Source organism: Mycteria americana, chromosome 10, assembly GCF_035582795.1.
Source record: "Mycteria americana isolate JAX WOST 10 ecotype Jacksonville Zoo and Gardens chromosome 10, USCA_MyAme_1.0, whole genome shotgun sequence".
NCBI classification, from domain to species: Eukaryota; Metazoa; Chordata; class Aves; order Ciconiiformes; family Ciconiidae; genus Mycteria; species Mycteria americana.
Window position 1 is genome coordinate 12,610,807 of NC_134374.1, and position 18,644 is coordinate 12,629,450.

Sequence of the window (18,644 nt, forward strand, 5' to 3'; positions counted from 1 at the left end):
GCTCTTCTAGATGACATTTTGCAGGCCTACAAATCTTCAAGATCACCTAAACATTGACACCTTAAGCCAGCTACTGAAAACTTCTGCAAGCCCCATGTTGTAGCATACCTGCCTATTTTCCTTGCAAAGAACACTGCTGTCCCATATACCCCTGAAGAACAGCAAGAAATGGTTTGCCAGCACATGGACCGAGGCTTCAACTGCAAGCTTATGAAGCTGACTTTTAATGTGCTACTTAACAGGCAGCAAATATAAAGAATGCTAAACAGGCATAATACGATCACGGTGCGCCATGCCAGGAACATAACATGCTGCTGCAATCCACGCAAGCCACGGGCAAGAGTCCTGCTGAAAGCCCCTGTGAGCTGGAATTACAATAATCAAGTTATGCTATCAAAAGGGGATGCACTCGTAACGGCTGTTGCATTGCCAGGAGAAATAAAACAGCAGCGTGGACACGCTGTACAGCTGGAGCTTTTGGAGCCCCATGTAGACACTAGAAAGAGGCAGCTATTAGAAGAATGCTGTAAAACCAAAAGCAAGACTCTTACCCAGCAGTCACAGAACAGGATTCAACCGATGTTGCAGCAGAGGATGGGGTCACCCTAAGTTCTCTTGAGAGGGGGGACAACAGTTACCCCGACAGCCAACAGCTATCTGCCCGGCCAGAGTTCAGAGTACAATTCCTCTCACCTAGGAACATTTCAAATCAACCCGCATTTGGTCACAGGAACCACGCCACTGCAGCGGTGACAACTCTTCAGTCACTACAGGGCAAGACAACTGGCCAGCTCGGACACGCTACCTCGGGGAGAAATGAATCCCCGACCCACAGTCGGGCACCTCAGAACAGCAAAGCTGCTGAAGGACAGGCCAGCTGTGATGCAAGACTTCGAGCTGATCAGCCACAGACTTCTACCTGCTCGGTATGAACGACAGCGGGACGTGACACTGCTAATACCGTTCCAACAGCTCACCAAAAAACGCAAAGCACAATCCCCGGGGCAAGAGATACACACGGCAAAAACGACAAAGAACTACCCTTGGCGTCATGTTCTTTGATAAAGAGGCAAAGCTGAACAGAATACTTTGGATCACATTGCACTCCATCAATTAACTTTTGTGTTCAAAATAGACTCGAAACTACTGGGAATATCACTAGCGGGTCCAAAGCTATCTCAAATAAAGCAAAACTCTGCTCAAGAATTCAGATCAGAATGGAGAGGTGAACGGGGACTCACTGGGAAACCCAACCGTTCTCTTCTCTAGAAGCAAATCACAGAATATTTCTCACTGGGAGGGATCTCTGGTGATCGTCTAGTCCAACCCCGCTGCTCACAGCAGCGTCAGCTCCTGCAGGTTGCTCAGGGCACTGGCCAGTTGGGTCCTGAATATCTCCAAGGACAGAGACTCCACCACCTCCCCAGATAACCCGTTCCAGTGCCTGACCACCCTCACAGCAAGCAAAGTTCTCTCACGTTTAGTTGAATTTCCTGTATTTCGATCACGTGCCCTCTGACTTTTCACTGGGCACCACTGAGAAGACTCTGACTTCATCGTCTTCACTCTTTCCCATCAATGTGTATTTGAACACACTGATAAGACTCCCTCTGCCCCCACTCCAAGCCTTCTCTTCTCCTGGTTAAACAATCCCAGCTCGCTCAGACTCTCCTTGCTAACAGATACTCCAACCCCTTCGTCAGGCTTTCTCCAGAGCATCCATGACTCTCTTGTACTGGGGAGCCCAGAACTGGACACAGCACTCCAGATGTGGCCTCACCAGTGCCAAGGGGAAGGATCCCTCCCTGGACCTGCTGGCAATGCTCAACCCAACGCAGCCCAGGATGCCGCTGACCTCCTTTGCCGCAAGGGTACACTGTTGGCTCGTCTTCAACTTGATGTCAACCAGAACACTCAAGACTTTTTCCACAAAGTTGTTTTCCAGCAGTTTGTCCCCAGCATGTGCCGGTGCATGGGGTCATTCTTCCCCAAGGTGGGGGCCTCTCGTGATATGGTACTGTCACCCTTTGGCAGTTCCTAAGTTCAGTGGAGCGTTTTCAGGGGGAAGTCAGGTGAGGTCCAGTGTGAGATCAATGACTACCTAAAGGATGAGGAGGCATTCAGCTCAGCATTAAACAAATGCATTTCTAACTACCAACACGCATGCACTGCCTGCGAGAGACGTGGGCAGAACCTAGCAAAAGCATCATAAAGGCAACCAGAGACACCCCTGGGAGAACGGACTGTGGACTTGCTCCAGCCACTTCATGAATATCCCACTTCCAAAAAATTTATTATTTATGGGCTCTCCATTAAATGTAATCAGATATGCTCTCTAACAGATGCAACACATGATCCCCAGACGTGAATGCAGCAACATTTTTTGTGCTGGTACAAACTCATGGTGTCAGATTAATGCTCAAAAGGTGACCACGCAGGGTGTGATTAAGGCACCGGTACCAGGAATCCAGATCCAGGCTCACCATCTCATCAAGCCATGGCTCAGGTCACCCTGTTTGAGAGACCACACCAAGATCAGCGAAGAGGTCACAGTTAAAACCCTCGTGTGTTCCCACTGGAGGATTTGGTTTTGTTTTCAACCTCAAGCCATGTAACAACGGTCATGTCTTACAGAGCAATCCTAAAACAGCCACACCAGTACAATGAAGGGACGAGAGTATGAATGAAACCAAAAATTCTTCTATTGCTCTCAGATTTCCAGAATAAGCAACTGACTTTCCTATAGCCTTTTTTCCAGTTGATACTTCACAGGCCAGCGATGCACTTTGAGGCAGTGCCGAGGCAGCAAGGATTCCTTCCTGTGAATCCCTGCATTAGGATGTAAGATTTAAAGAGCTAAAATGCAACTGCTTCAAATCAAGCTTCGTGTCTGAAAACATTTCCAAACTGCATGAGGAAAGGAGGAAAGTTTGCACCCCTGCTGTGAAACTTCATTTCAATTTACAGCTTTTTTTCTTCCAAGCCAATTATTTCTCAACACAAGAACTGGTTTAGAGCTACCCTTCTCATTTGACATGCTCCTCCGTAGTGCCTAAACCTCTTCAAAAGGTAGAAATAGGACTTTCTTGGTTTTAAAGCTAACCCTCTGCATTTGCAGCTTCAGTATGGCACGCAGAGCACGTGGTATGAGTGCTCTGGAAAAGCAGCCCACTGTTGTGCTTACACAGCCTCAGACAAGAACTCCACAAGTCAGAAATATTCAGAAGTTACAGAAAATGGAAGTTGATGAGATCATGAACCGCAACATATTTTTCTTTGCAGGCACAGGCTGGAAACTGAGTAGCTCCTACACAAGCCATAAACAAAAATGAACATATTTTCTGGGTAGTGTCATCTAGAAACAGCACTAGAGAGGATGCAGTTATTCTTAGTCCCACTCACACGACAGATCCTGGTAGCTCGTCCAACAAGGACTTCCAGGATCCCAAGACCTAATTCCAAGATACTTTGCCCTGTTTTGCTCCAGGCTCTGTGAGCAGAGAAAGCCAAGAGCTACCGCTGACGGTCACCGAGTGGCCTTCATCTATAGAAACTGCCATTTACCTGGTGACGCAGGCCTGGCCCTCTGCGAGGGTGGCTGTGGTGAGCAGTAGAAGTCCCTGGGCACAGCTGCCAGTCCCAAGAGCCTGCCTGCAGCCAGGAACAAGGAACCTGTCAGCCAGCAGCTGGAAGGCTCTGGGTGGAGGAACCCACGCGACTCGAAGCAGGCAGCCTTGTCCTTGCCTGCGGGTCTCCCGGCCCCCCCGAGACGGGACGAGCTACCATCCACAGGCACCTTATGGCACACTCAATGCGGAGAAGGAAAACGTCTTGGGAAAGCTTTGCTCTCACTTCCCCAAGACAGAGAAAGAGTAAATGACCCACGAAAGAAAAGGGCAGTATTGAAAAGCGGGCAACGGAAGCAGTACAAAAACCGGGCACCTTGCTTGCTGCTCTCTTGCAGCGTGGAGTTTGCTCCAAGAATTCCACCAAGCCAGAGAGATTTCCAATGCACTTTACAGTTAGAAACTCCTCATTATGTCCGATTTTCCACCCTAATATTGGTAAATGCCACGCACAGCAGCCACCTTCAGAATCGATTGCCTCTCTTCTATCATTTCTGCAAACTGCCGTTCAGCTTCACCTCCAACCACATCCCACTGGATACAAAGAATGCGCAGAGAAGAAAGCTGAAGCTGCAGAAAAACTTTTCTCCTGGGCACAAAGCAGGATAAAAGCTGACAGAATCAGTGAGGCACAAGTACTTTTCCTTCGTGCCGACCTTAACGAAGCTTCCTTGGCTACTTGGAGCTGGTCTGTCAGGAGGGAAGGGCCCACCAGCACAGGAGCAAGCCTCGGGGTTTTACTCAGAGCCGGCCAGGAAAGGCAGAAATCAGGCGATTTCTGCATTTGCAGTGAAGTGCCGTGCAGAAGCTGGGGGGAGAGGAGGAGAAAAATTTGGGTTTTCAGTGAGTGTCAGACCGGTGTCAGCATTTCTAGAGAGCCATACGTGGCACAGGCGTTAGCGTGCCCTTCACCTCCAAGTACACCCAGTACATGTCTCCAGGGATTTTCAGAAAAGTGAATTTTTAGGAGCAAGATATCAGGAGCCACCATAACGCAGTGACTAAAAATTTTTTTAAAAACAACTTGGACTAGAAGATTCCTCACTAGAAAAATGGATTGGGGAAAAACAGTGAAGATGCTTAAAGATGAGCAGGAAATGACTGTCAGCAAGTCCTCTCACACAGCAGCAGCGGGTTGCTGCAGGTGGCCTTCGCCTCTGGAAATAGATGCCGAGCTGTGTCCTTCGGGAAGACGCGCGGCAGTCTCCCGCTGTCCTAAACAGCGTTAAGAGCGCACAGCCCCGCCTAGCCCTTTGGGCAGGTATTGATTCGGGTCTGCGCTGATGCTATATACGGCTGTAGCTTTCACAGCACACGTTTAGAAAGGGCCTGGATAGGGAGAGGAGAGATCTCAATGTTCCAGGCATAAATCAAGGGAGGGTAGATACTTCCCCGGGTCCTGTGCCAGACCCTGGACAGGACTTCATTTTCCAACCACTAGTTCCTGCGAACAGAGCTCGGCCATTTGCTTAAATGACCAGTGGAAAAAAAGAAATCAGAAATAGTCAACAACGTGAACTGAAAAACAGTGGTTTACAGGTCATTCCTATTACCGAGAGCTGAATGTGCTGACACCACTTCCACCCAAAACGCAGGTTTGCACAGCTCGCTGTGCAAGGCTCCTATGACTTAGAGAAAAACAGCACCCCAAGAGGGCTTCCACTTCAGGATTTTTGCAAAATCTTTCCTGCTAGGTTTACTAACGTTCAATCAGATGACCACGGGAGCTCTGCCCACAAGCCTAGCACTGCTTCAGAGGCACACAAACCAGTTCACCCGGGGCCAGACAAGGAACCGCATGCGCCGACAGCAACCTCGCGCTGCTGCCCGTCACACACTCAAGGGTTTTCTGGACGTCCAACTAGTTAATAAAAAGCAGGGACACAAACCTCTCCCCAGTAACTCAGAGAAAAAAAAAAACCACTAGTAACAGGTACTCTGCCACTTTCACATACCTAAAAGCATTTTAATGATACACTTAAAAAGCCCACGTAGATTATGCCCACTCATCAAACTTCTCTCTTACCCAGCATCAAGAGGAACTTAAGAAATGGGCTGACACAGGCTTTACTATAAATATGGATTTACCTTTTGCCAACATTGGCGAATATATGAAATAAGCATTGCTAAGCCTGAACAGGGGCCCCTTTTCTTTTCTGCGTGTTTAGAAATGTAATTTAGAAATAAACTGGATTCCAGGATACAATCTGCCACCTGATCACATACTGCTTTTTTTCAGCTCTAAAGAAACACACTTTGGAAGAAACCACAGTACATAGCATCTGCAGTAATCAATTAGAAAACACAGAGGAAACAGCAAGGAAGGGAAAAGAGAGAAGATGCCGAGGCTTTGAAGTTCCATTTCGATACCAACCGTTTGCTTCCCGAGACTAGTTCCCAGGTTCAAAAACTCCTGTTGGGCTTGTGCACTCTTTTCTACTGAACTCCGGGCTTAAGCGTCATGGTTAGAGCTTTACAATCATCAGTTTGATCCAGAAGCTGCCTAGGCACACTGATGAGACCAGCAGACTTTTGATAGTTACTTCTGTCAACTCCATATAGTCCTAAATGCTAACAACACTAACGAGACGTTATCGGAGAAACGCACTTTCGAGAAAAGCACACAAAACACGTACTTCACCTGCGTACTGCACGAGAAACATGGCAAGATGCTGATCATATTTCAGTATTTCAGCCAGCTTTCCTGCCGCTCCCCGCTTGTTTATTTGCTTAAAAGACGGAGTCCAGGGTTGAGCTCCCGCGCTTAGTGTGGCTCCACGCAAGCCTCCAAGCTCCAGCTCCGAGCACAAAAGGGAAGTTTAACGATGGTAAAACCGCCACCGCGCTGCCCCGCGGGCGGGCAGCGACAGCCCAGGCATCGAGAGCACGGGCTGGGACTGGAGCTGGCAAACGGCGGCTGCACGTGTCACCATCAGTCTCCAGTGACCGACACCGATAGGCACATTCTGGGACGTGGGGGACGGAGGTGGACGAGCAGGTGGAGAAGCGATTAGCAGCCAGTACATCTGAATTTGCAAGGGATTTCATACATCAATGCTTTGAAGCGCTGGCACGCAGTTAAATAAACCCTGTTTGCATGCCTGAGATTAGTTGCCTTTGCACAGAAAGATTAAGTTCTGGTAATCCTCGATGGCAAGAGGCACACCACTCGCTTTCCTTGATTCTGGAAGCTTGTACTCAAAAGAAATATTAACTTCAGACAAGCTAATTATTCTAGCAGGGCACTGTCAAAATTAAGGAAAAAAAAAAAAAAAAAAAAAAGAGACACAGAGTCCCTTTCTTCTTTGACCCTGAAAACACAGCGTTCAGCAATACCAAAGGGCTCCCTGCAGTGTTCTCAAGCGAATGGCATATTTTCACAAATATATATCCACAGCAGCGACAACACAGAGACTTGATCAAGGGGTGGATGAACTGTGCCGTTTGCTTACCACGGTAACCCAAAACAAAGGAAAAAATTCTTTACCAGTGTGCGTACGCACGTATGCCGGCACAGACCCAGGCACTCAGCCCTCCTTGCCGCCCCACGGGCAGCCCTCAGCAGCCGCCCCAGCCATCACGCCAAAAACTAAATATTCCACGGCGTGTTTTTAGGATGTTCACATGGCTCTGTCAAACCACATTCCCTCTCAACACGTTGTCTAGAAATTGTTTTGCGCTAACACTGGGATTGACGGGGCAAGCAGCTCGTCCTCCGTCGCCTGGGGTGCGGAGCTCCAGGCTCAGAGGGGACATGCCCGACCCCAGGCAGCTCATCGGTCACATCCCCCCCATCCCACCAACCTCACTCACAGCACGCCCGGAGAGCAGTACCTGCCGCTGCGTAACAAATGCTCAAAAGCTCACATTTGCAGAAATACATTTCTGAAAGGCTAGGAGAAGAAACGTGTCAGGCAAAGGGATGCAGGACTAACTGCACAGATCTAGCAGGGGGGAAAAAAAGGGAAGAAGGAAAAAAAAAAAAGAGAAAAAAAGAGGGAAGTCCCAAAGAAAACTCCAGCAGAGTCAGCAATCAGGATCATCAGAAAATCCTAGCACAAAAACCCAGACCAAGGGGCCGAGAGCCTCACAGAGGGGCAGCACCAGCGCGAGGACCTGAATGGCTTCATCTCAGCCAGAGCAGCCGGATGCAGGGGAAGGTGCCGCTTTGGGACGGACACATTGGCATCTGAAGAATGTCAGCAGAAAAGCTGGGGATTAGGGGAGAAATCTCACACCATCTTTGGAAGGTGCACAGAATGCCCCTCTCCAGGAACACCTTATCTTTGAAATTACTCGGAGATTGAACTTCACTCCTTCTACGAGCTCAAGTCACCAGTACCAAAAACATGACCTTAAACTAAGAAACCTGACCTTACAGTGGCTCAGACAGACCTTTCAACACCTTAACGGAGGGGGCTTTTTAATGAGATGTTACAAAATCCCTCAAACAAAGCATTAAGAAACAGAAAAACCAACCAGTCAGCTTCCAGAGCAGGGAAGAGGTGAAGGGCTGGAGTAAGAAGGAACGCAAGTTTGCTGGACAAACTCCCACCCCCGGCTGCCTCCGCATTTTACCCATCATCTCGCAGCTCTGCTGCAATGTTCTGCAGGCCAGAAAAATGCAGCGTCTAATTATTGTAGCTGTGCAAGTGAAGTACGGGGGAGCTAGAAAGTGTGTGGACTAATGAATAATCCACCCAAGGACTAACACGTTTGCATAACAAACATGTGGCACTACAGAACAAAAGCATTTCTACGCAGCAGCAGGATCTGAATATACGTTGCTGTTAACAGCTGGACCTCACACACACGACCAAAACATCAGCAAAATAATTAAAGACAGTAAGAAACACATAAATATAAAGACGCTTTAGTGTAATGCTTAAGGAACCAAATAAATGTGTGCACACACATATACATGAACCAAAGGATCTTTATGGAGCGGGGCTGCGGGAGCGTTACAGCCCACCGGCAGCTGTGGTTCTGGGTGTGAGCGTGCCCGAAGCTAACAGTGCTTCCCACGTACGGTCTGGCTGCAGCGGAACGGATCCGGCGCAAGCCCAGTTACACGGCTGGGCACGGCTGAGCCTGCCCGGTGCTCAGCAGAGAGAGAACACAACCAACTACACCCAGGCAGGGAGAAGCTGCTGCCACCTTTATCCCCCCCTTTGCAAACCAACCGCTCCTGGAGCATCAGAAGGGGCTGGTGTAACAGTCAGTCAGTTCAATAATGTCTTTAAATGCAAGTCATTTCTTCCTCCCTCCTGTACCACCTTGTGACATTTTAATTACCACCGCACCCAAAAGGCAGCCCAGAGACTTCCCCCCCCAGAAGAAACCTTTCAAAGCAGCTTCCCCACCACCCAAAGGGCCACCGAGGTGCAGAGCACTGGAGATGCCGCCACCAGCAGCGGGTCCCTCGACGCTCTGCAGACTCCCACGGGGGGGTGCCGGATGTGCCACCCAAAGACGTCCCGCTGCCGAGGCCGGGTACGTGCCCTACGGAGCGGCCGGACCGACCCGGCGGCCAGCATCCCCGCCCGGGGCCGGGAAGGACAGCTGGCGTGGCCGGGCGAGCCCGGCGGCGAGGGGAGGGCGCTGCGGCCTGGGCGGCGGCAGGAGAAACCCCGCGGGCGGGGGCCAGCACCGGCTGCCGCCCCTCCGTTCTACGAACGGGGGCACCTGGCAGGAGCGACCCGCGGAAACAGAGCGCACGCCGGGGCCCCGCCGCTCCAGGCCCAGACCGGAGCCGCCGCCGCCGCGCTCCCCACAGCCTGCCGCGGCGGGCAGCGCCGGGCCGCGGGCGCAGCAGGCCGGCCCCGCGCCGCCATTCGGCCGCACCCGCCGGGGTTGTCCTGGGGCCGAGCCGCGCCGCCCGGGCACAGCGAGGCCCGGAGCCCTCCCGCTCCCCCGGCCCGGCCCGGCCCCGCCCGCCCTCACTCACCGCCCGGCCCGGGCCCGGGCCCGCTCCCGCTCCCAGCGCCGCCGCGGCCGCGCTCCGCCAACATCCGCACCGCCCCCCCGCGCGCCCCGCCGCGGCCGCCCATTGGCTGTCGCCTCGCCAGGGGGCGGGGCGCTGCGCGCACAGGACGCCGGGACGGTGGCGGCCACGGCCGGCTCCCGGCCCCGGGGTCTCCGCCCGGCGGGTACCGGCCCGGGCCCGGGCCTCTCCCCTGCGGCCGCGGTGGAGCAGCGGGGCCGGCCCTGCAGCCCTCCCCCCGCGTCCCTCTGCGCCCGCCGCGGCCCCGGCAGCGTCGTTCTCCCCCCCCCCCGCCCCATGTCCGCCCTCTGCGGCTCCCGGGACACCACCGGCCCCGTCCCAGCGGCAGCTCCCGGGAAGCTACGGCCGCCTGCCCGCGTCCTGGCCCCCAGCACAGCTCCGCGTCCCCCGGCGGGCACGGAGGAGCGACGGGCTGGAGAGCCCCAGACCGGCGGGGCTGGCGCGGGCCGGGGCCCTGGCTGCCGGCAGCGCGGTGCGGGCCGCTGCACCGGTCCCGGGCAGAGCCGGTCCCGGGCCGCCCGCCCGGAGCAGCCGCCCCCGGCTGCAGCCCCCACCGCCCCCGGGTTACGAGAACAGAGGCCAGGCTGGCAGAAATGCGGTTTATTCAGCAAGCGGGGGAAGCGCTCTCCGCCCTTCCTCTGCTCCCCTCGGGGCAGTAAGAATCCGGCCCTCCTCACGCCATGGCCTCAGCTGCGCCTGCCCTCGTCCAGCCGCGCTCCGGCGGCCTCCCCAGAGCCCCTGGGCCACGCACGGCCCTCGGCACCCGCAGCGTCGCCCGCAGGGTCACCCGCAGCGTCACCCGCAGGGTCACCGCACCGCTGGGGCAGCGGCGGTGGTGGGAGCAGGGGGACAGATGCTTTCTGGGACGAGAGGTGAAAGCCGGCACGGTCTCACGGGGAACGGCTGCTGGTCCGTGCTATCCCAGCGGGATCTGGAGGTGTCTTCCAGGAACAGAGCCCCAGCTACTCCAGCCTGCGAGCACCCCCCCAGCCCGAGGCCTGGAGAGAGAGGAGACGCAGGCCAGCGCCGGAGCGCAGGTGCTTAGCAGGGCATCCTCCGCTGCAGGGAGCTGCTCCGCTTCCAGCTGCACCGCCTCCTCCACCCGCACAAGAGCTTGGCGGAAGCGTCTCTTCTCCCATCCAAGCCACCGCCCTGTGTCTCTGTGGCACGAGGAGGCTGCCCGAGCCGCGATCCCCACCGGGGATGGGGACGCCGCGGTGGCTGCGGGCCCGCGCAGCCAGGGCTCCCGCTCCCGTTGCTCGCGCGGTTCCCGATCTGCAGCGTCACCTGGTTCTGCGTCCCGGCACAAACGCTGCCGACGGCTGGCCCCGCTCCGGGGCCGCGGGCAGCAGAACCGCAGCGGAGGCGGCGGGCAGCGAGCTCGGGAAGCAGCGAGAGGCCCACGTGCAAAGCGTCTCCGGTCACACCGGGCACCCGCCCGCGAGGCTCCCTGCGGGAAGCGTGCCGGAGGGAGGCAGAGGACGGCTTCGGCGTTACCAGAGGCTCAGTGAGGATGGGTCGGCTTTGCAAAGCAGCAGCTGGCAGAGCTCAGGCTTCACCGAGAATAGGCAGCAAACACGTCGTACAGACAGATGATGTGTTGATCCCCAGGACTGAGTCAGACTGGATCCACCTACTAGATCCACCTACGAGGCATCAGGCCACCCCCAGAGCCAGGACTGCTCTGTAGAGGCTTTCTCTCGGGCTCGTTCCACGTTGTACAGCTAGCAATGGCTGTGTACAACAATCCGCCATGTGGTACTTGCTCTCGGGTCTTCCCAGGCAGAGGTGAATGCCACAGAGGGCCTGTTGCTTGGGGCTTTTTTTTAAAGGCACTTGTATTTTTGCCTCTTCCTCTAGGGTGGGGAAGGCCCCAGGACCAAGGCAGGTTCTGGACGCACGCTGGATATGGCCTTGAGCCTTCATGTCTACCGGTGGGGCAAATGACAGAGGTGGAAACCACTGCCATTTTATGCATAGCACCCTCATTTTCAGATTAGGGTATGTTCTTAGCTGAGAAACCTCTTTTACAGGAAATTTTCTTCCCACATGGATTAAATGGACATGATTTTACGAGAAGCAATTAAATATCATCACAGCCTCCGGCAGGGTCAGCAGCCTGGCCACCGCTGCAGTGTGGCTGGGCACGCAGAAGCGCTGTGTGCTCCCAGTGTACAGGGACCCTCGCGGTCCCACATCCAGCCCCGCAGCCCTGGTGGGACAAAGCAGCCCTCCTGCACGGGGTTTTCCCTGGCTCCACGGCAGCCGTTCCCCCTGCTCCTTCGCCGCAGCTCAGCGTTCAGCCGGTTACTCATTAACTGCCTTTACAGCCCAAGCCAAACAGCGACAGCACAGCCCGTGCTGCCCTGCAGCTCTCCCAGGCAGGCAGCGCCCGGGGCTGCTCCGCGCTCGCCCTGCCAGCTCCGGTGCCGGTACAGCTGCTGCCAGGGAACAGCGGGAGCCCTCTCTGCGTCCCCCCTGCCCGGCAGAGACCCCAGACCCAAACCCCTCGCCTCTGCCTCGGGTGGGCACAGCCCGGCGTGGGGCTGACCCTGCCGTCTCTGTGGCTGCAGGTTTGGCCGCAGCTTTGGGGGATGGCCCAGGCTGCGGCTGTAGGATCACGAGTTCGGTTTAGGAGCGGCAGCGACTGGGAGCGCCTGTGGTCCAGGTTTAGGACATGCACACACCTCCCAGCCTCTGCTGCCCGGGCCAAGAGCCAAAGGACAGAGCCAACGCTGTGCGAGCAGCCCTGCCCCGGGCGCCCGGGGCTCGTCCCCCGGAGAGCTGGCGCTGCAGGCAGAGGGGAGGGCAGGCAGATCCCAGGTCTGGGCAGGGGAAAGCCGGGCAGCGATGGCTGAAGGGCCTTAGCCTGTGGAGAGGGTGCTGAGGGCTTGGTCCCAGGAGACACGAGGCTGCTCTCGCTGAGGCTCTCCGGGCAAAATCTAATGCGGGCCACGCACCTGCAACTTGGGGTGCCTGGGGCCGGTGCCAAACGGGCCGTGCTGCGGGGCTGTGGGCAGGCCGGAACGCGGCCACGCTGGTGCCTGGGAATTAGCGTCCAGATTGGTCCCACCCTGTCTGCGATCTCCTCCGCAGCTGGCAGGCCCCGAGTTCATGGTCGCGATGCAGGAGATGAGCCGGAAAGCCGGTGACAGCCGCTCCTTACCGTGTCAGTCCTGGAGCCGCAGGCAGGACACGGTGGGGAGAGACTTGGTGCCTCTGCCAGGGAAATGGCGGCCCTTCCCCAGGTGGAGGAGGACTCTCTTCTTCACGCCTGCAGCCAGCTGGGAGAGCTGCAGCCGCACGTCCTTCTGCCAGTAGGAGTAGAGCAGGGGGTTCAGGAGGGAGTTGCACAGTCCCAGCAGCCAGAGGTAGTTCTCAATGACTTTGTAGGGGAAGCACTCGGGACAGGCCGTTTGCACGATGCTGGCGATGAAGAACGGCAACCAGGACAGCGTGAAGCACCCGACGAGCACAGCGACGGTGCGCATGGCCTTCATGTCGCTGGTGGTGCGGGACGGGGGGCAGCCCCCCGCCAGCCCTGCGTGCTCCACTTCCCGGATATGCTGCACGTGCACAGAGGCAATTTTCAGCATGTCACAGTAGAGATAAATGAAGAGAAAGAGCGCTGGGAAGAAGCCCACGCAGAAGACGGTGAGCATGTAGGTGGGGTGGAAGACTCCGAAGAAGGAGCACTTCTCGTGGGTGGAGATCTTCTGAAAACCCGGGGTGAGGACCGGGAGGAAGCCGATGATGGCAGCAACCAGCCAGAGCCCCACCAAGCGCACCCCGACCCGCAGGCCTGTCACCAGCTGGAAATAGCGGAAAGGCTTCCTGATTGCCAGGTGCCTGTCGCACGCAACCAGAATCAGGGATAGGATAGAGGCAGCAGAAGAGGAGGTCACGAAAGCCATTCTCAGGACGCAGAAGATCTGGGGAGGATAAAAGGGCTGGGAAAACTCATCCATGACCAGACCCATGACCGTGAAGCCAACCATGGCATCCGCAACGGCGAGATTAAGGACAAAGTAGAGCCCCTTGGAGCCGCTCTTCTGGATGAGTTGGAGGAGAGCGATGGCCACCAGCACGTTGGCAGTGATGATGAGCGAGGCCAGCACAGCAAGGATGGCTCCCAGGGCTGAGCTAGCCATGGCTGTCCCCGGTGGGGCACAGCCCAAGGACGGCACGTCCCCAACAGGGTTCTAGGGCATCCCTCACCTGGGGCTTCTGGGCACGTACGGCTCCGCAGCCAGGCAGCGGCGGGCGCAGCCCCTCGCTCTCGGGTGGTGCGGCGAAAGCCCCGGGTGTCGCGGCGTCTCTCAGGCTGGGGAGCAGAGCTCTGCTGAGCAGCTGCCTGCCGGAAGGGACCGGTGCACTCACAGCACCCGCTGTGCCCACGGAGGTCCCTCCCCTCCAGCCACGTTTCCAGACAACCCTGGAGCAGGGGGGTGAGCAGCGAGCGCCTGGGCAGGAAGCTGCCAGGATGGCACAGGAGGTGGTGGACATCCCCCAGGCAGGCACCAAGGACCCGAGCAGAGCCAGTGCCCTGCTTTGACACCGGTGCTGGCAACGGGGAACAGGCAAAGAGAGTTCCCAACGCCCAGCCCCGCCAGTACACGTAGGTGGCACAGCTCGTGGGGCTCCTGCGGGGTCACTGCCAGACCCAGCGCAGCCTCTTCCCGCAGGGACCAAGGGAACGCCACCGGTCCCTTCCCGGAGCAGCAGCCGTAAAAGCGACCCGGTTGTAACGGGGAAAAGTACGGACAAGAGATGTCTGCTAAAATACAGATGGAGAAAACGTCTGCCAGCCTGGGCAGCCGGCGCGTCCTTGGCAGGCGCAGGTGGGAGACTGCAACGCCCTTGATAAGCGCAGCGGGGAGCCCCGGGCTTCCTCCGCAAGCCCAAAACACAGAAACTGCCATAGCCTACAAAGGGGCCTCCCGAGCGAGCAGGAGCCAGCAGCAGCCGTTCCAGGAGCTGGTGTCCCCTGCCCACCTGCGGACCCGCGTAAAAGTAAGCGGCTACCTACCCGAAGCGAGCCCCTCTCTCTCCCACAGCTCCCCCTGCGTGAACTTCTCCGCGTGACCCTCCGGACCCGCCTGGCTGACCCCAGGCTCCGTGACGCGGATCACCTCCAAAAGAGACTTCATCCGCCATCGATCGACCTCGCTCCTGGGAGCGGCTTAACGAACTGTACCATAGTACTTTGAATGACATATATATACTTGCTACTAATACTAAAAAATAAATTATATATACACACTTGCTTTACTCATAAGTGTATTTACCTTACTAATAGTAACTTGTAACAAAGAAATTCACGGAAACAAAGCCTCCGCATCCTTGTGTGTCACAGAATCCTACGAACCCTCTGTCGCGTCCTTTACGCTCCCGCGGGGTGGGTAACCCTCGGGGCTGTGACCGCGACCGCTCCATCCCTTTAAACAAAGTGCCACAAGCCACCTCTCCTGCCTCATGAGCTGGAAAAATCCGAGCTGCCAGGAAACGGGGCAGGTTCGAGCCTTCCTCTGTCAAACAGTAACCCGAGGAGCGCGGGCGGGCGGGAGAGGCCGAGAGCGGGGCCGGGGCAGGACGCGGGCACCGCGGTGGGGGGGAAAGACGCAGCAGACGTACCAATCGTGGCCGCTACGGATGGAGCCGGGGAGCGGGAAAGCCCCTTGGGAACGCCCGGGGTCTGCACCGCGGGTGGCCAAGGAAGGGCTCCGGTGGCCTTACACCCTTACAGCTCCTCCCCTTTCGTTTGCCCAGGGAGACATTTGGGGGGTCTTAGCCCTGATGGGGGAGAGGGTCCAAACCCCACGGCACGAGATCAAGGTGGAGAGGGGGTTAGACAGAGAGAGGAGAAGTGGCCAGACAGCTGGGCACATCCCCGTGAGCACATCCTTGCCCCGTCCCATACGTGACCGGGCGGTCCTGCTCTGCAGGGGCTCCTCCATCCCACCCCACCAGGACACAACGGGTATCTCCACAGGACCTGCTCAGCCGCAGCGGTGGCCAGGTGGCGAGACCACAGCTGGTTCAGCAGCCATCACTGGCGGCGATTCCTCCTTCCCCGTGCCCCTCTGCAGCTCAACGCCGCCCGCTTTCCCAGTGACAACCCCAAATACTTCAAATCATGACCTTTATGAGACCCCAGCAGGCATTTCCCTTTTGTCCTGCATCAGTCTACCTGCTTTGATGGCTTTCGTAAAGGACTTAATCAAAAGCCTTTTGGAAACCCAGACGGACTAGATTAACTCCAGCTTCCTGGTCCACATACTTGCGGACTCCTTCAGAAACCTCCCAGCAGATTTGAAGTCTGGATTCCTCCTCTTCCTCATCCATCAGCCGTTGGCCCTTCCAGCACATCGTAGTCATTTACGTCTCAAGTCTTCATTAGAGTTTCTACCAGTGTGGCAAAGACGTCGCGGTCACTGGCTGGTAGTTCTCTGCAAACAAACCTTTTTTTGAACCCCGTCCACGCTTTTGACGCTTCCCTAACGTGAGAACTTTAAATGAGAGGCTACAAGCAAGAGCTTTGGCCTTTTCATCCTCAGGTCCCCCAACAATTTGGGATGCAGGCCCAGCCCCTGCTCACGTTCATGGAACGCCCTGTCCCACCACCTCCTCTGCCAATGTCACAGTTTGAGACCTAACCCCAAGCCTCCCCCTCGGAAGCCTCCAACAGAGAAAGCCCTCTGAGCTCTTCCCAGTAAAACCAGACAACCTTCAGCTTGTCTACTACAGTCTTTGCTTTTTTGAGCGGTCCTTTCGCTCCTCGATTGCCCACCAGCCCTAAGGACCCCCTGGAAGGCTTCTCCCTTCTATCGGAAAGAGGACATGCCCTCAGATTTGGGGCTTGATCTTGGTTAGCGGATGCCTTTGGTCCCTCTTTTGGTTTTGACCTCGTTCACTGCCATTTTTGTATTTAATGTCCCAGGGAACAAGGATATTTCTACTTTCCACATTTGGGTAGGCCTTTGTTTTCCAGGGTGCCTTGAATACCACCTCCGTGTCAGAGTTAAACCACGTGGACCTTTCCGTGGGTGCGTGGGGAAGGTCCCTTCCAGTGTCCATCTTCGGTGGGATATATATGTACCCTCTACACTGCAGACTCTAACACTCATGCCTACACTGTCTTCACAGTGCTTGCAATCATCTTTCAGCCACTGAAGGCAGCAAGATGTCGGTGGCTTCGGGGCACGACCACGGCCCACACCGCTGACTGGGGCAGCGCTGGCTGCAGCAGCTCAGGTACCGCCGCCTCCCGGGGCTGCAGCAGGATCTGCGTCGACACGTGCTCGACATAACTAGGTACACAGACTGCTCAGCTCCGCTCTCACACGTTACTTGGCACGGCTCAGAAAAGGTTAGAAAGAGAAAGACGTAAGCTTCAGCGCATAGGACAAACAGATGTTTAGGGAGTGCTTCTAGGAAGGGCATCCTGAGGCAAGGAACCTCCTCAGAAAACGCCAGATCTCCAGCAGCGCTACCCCCTCGCACAAGCGGTTCCAATGCCGTTTATGGGTTGGCATTTTTGCTTTTAAAACACCTACCAAAATACTAATCTTCTACCAACTGAGACACCCGAAGTGACTCAGCTTTTCCTCCCTGTCGGCTGCGAAGGCAAGATGCTTTCGGGATGAAGGGCTTTACCACCCACCACCTTCAGGAAAGACCTGGCGCGGCGCCCAGGCGTGCCCACAACCAGCCGCCACCTCACCGTCGCATCCGCAGAGATCGCCACCGCCGTACCTTTACCTGCAGTTACTATTGACAGAGCGAGGCAGAGTGACATGTGGCAACATTTACGACAGCCAGTGCAATCAAAGCTCAGATAAGGGACGTCTCCAGGGGCTGGGGACCACTCAGGCAAGCGGAAGGAATATCTCCAAAGCCATCCAGGGGAGCTGATCCAAAGGGAGGAAGAAGAGGGGAAAGCAGAGCCTCTCGCCAGCACCTGACGGCTGAGAAACGCCAACAGCGAAGTGGCCGTGGGGACACTCCTCCGGCATTGCTGAGGAGCTCCTTGTAGCAGCCTGAAGAACGTGGGCAGGATAGCAACTGCAAATACCGAAGAACTGTCAGAGGATCAGTCCAAAAATTAACAGCAGCAGCAGCATCCCGTGGGGCTGCACAAAAGAAATGGCTCCAGAACGAAAAGTGACAGAAACACTGAAGAAAACCAAAAGAATGTAATGAACTGCAGTTAAAATACATCTCTCAAATAGACTCGTATTCATCCACCACGTATTTATTCACTTTGTAAAATTTAGAAATTCTTTTCAAGAGTAAAGGTGGGTGAGGCCCATGAACCTTGTCCACTTTCAATCCACTGCTCCCCATTTCTGGTAGCTTGTAAGTATAGTTTAACTCTGAAAATGATCCTCCCAGCCTCCCGAGCTGTGGCCCTGCAGTAACACCTCTGTTCAAGGCATGATTTAAGTTGTGATTTAAGTCCGAGAGCTTATTGGAGTCACCTTCCTTATGCTTGCAGCTGCTCCAAGGCAGCTATGCCTTTGCAAAATCACAGCAAACAATTCTCTCTCATTTGTCTGGGCTGCACTTGGATGAGCATCCCTTGTGCAATTTGCACAGAGAAAAATCTCAGCTTACAGCACGCCCAGACAGGAAGCGCTGCTGTGTGTCACAGGGGACCTTCCTCCAAACTAAAGCCACCCCATAAAGAGGAGAGGGAGCAGCAACATAAGAGCTGTTTGCTTTCGTAGCCATACACATTTAAAAAAAAAAAAACAAAACAGAAGAGTATGACCAAAATATCTTGCTTCATGTTCTGCTTAGCACTAGCAATGTTAGAACCACTATTTTAAAGCAGTGGGACATCTGAGTTCAGCTTTAAATCACATTACCTTGCTTTAAAAATTATATAAGCAAAAATAATATAAGCAATAAGGTGAAGAGACTGAGGTTTTGCAAACCTGAGCTAAGAGTGCACCACCATAATCTTCTGACGCTAACAATTAAACTTTGCTTTAGAAACATTTCTATTGTAG

The 18,644-nt window shown here is 55.4% G+C and overlaps 2 protein-coding genes across 2 annotated transcripts in view; both read right to left on the reverse strand.

The window, feature by feature from the left end:
- Positions 1–9,595, reverse strand: part of ENOX2 (ecto-NOX disulfide-thiol exchanger 2) — a 60,248-nt gene extending 50,653 nt beyond the window's left edge. The window contains exon 1 of the mRNA XM_075512828.1: positions 9,574–9,595. The gene's annotated coding sequence lies outside the window, so the exon portion shown is untranslated. The remainder of the gene's footprint in view (positions 1–9,573) is intronic.
- Positions 9,596–12,800: 3,205 nt separating this feature from the next.
- Positions 12,801–13,781, reverse strand: GPR119 (G protein-coupled receptor 119). Its single transcript, XM_075512735.1, has one exon. It carries the CDS (start codon positions 13,779–13,781, stop codon positions 12,801–12,803), a length of 981 nt encoding a protein of 326 aa, XP_075368850.1.
- Positions 13,782–18,644: the final 4,863 nt, after the last annotated feature.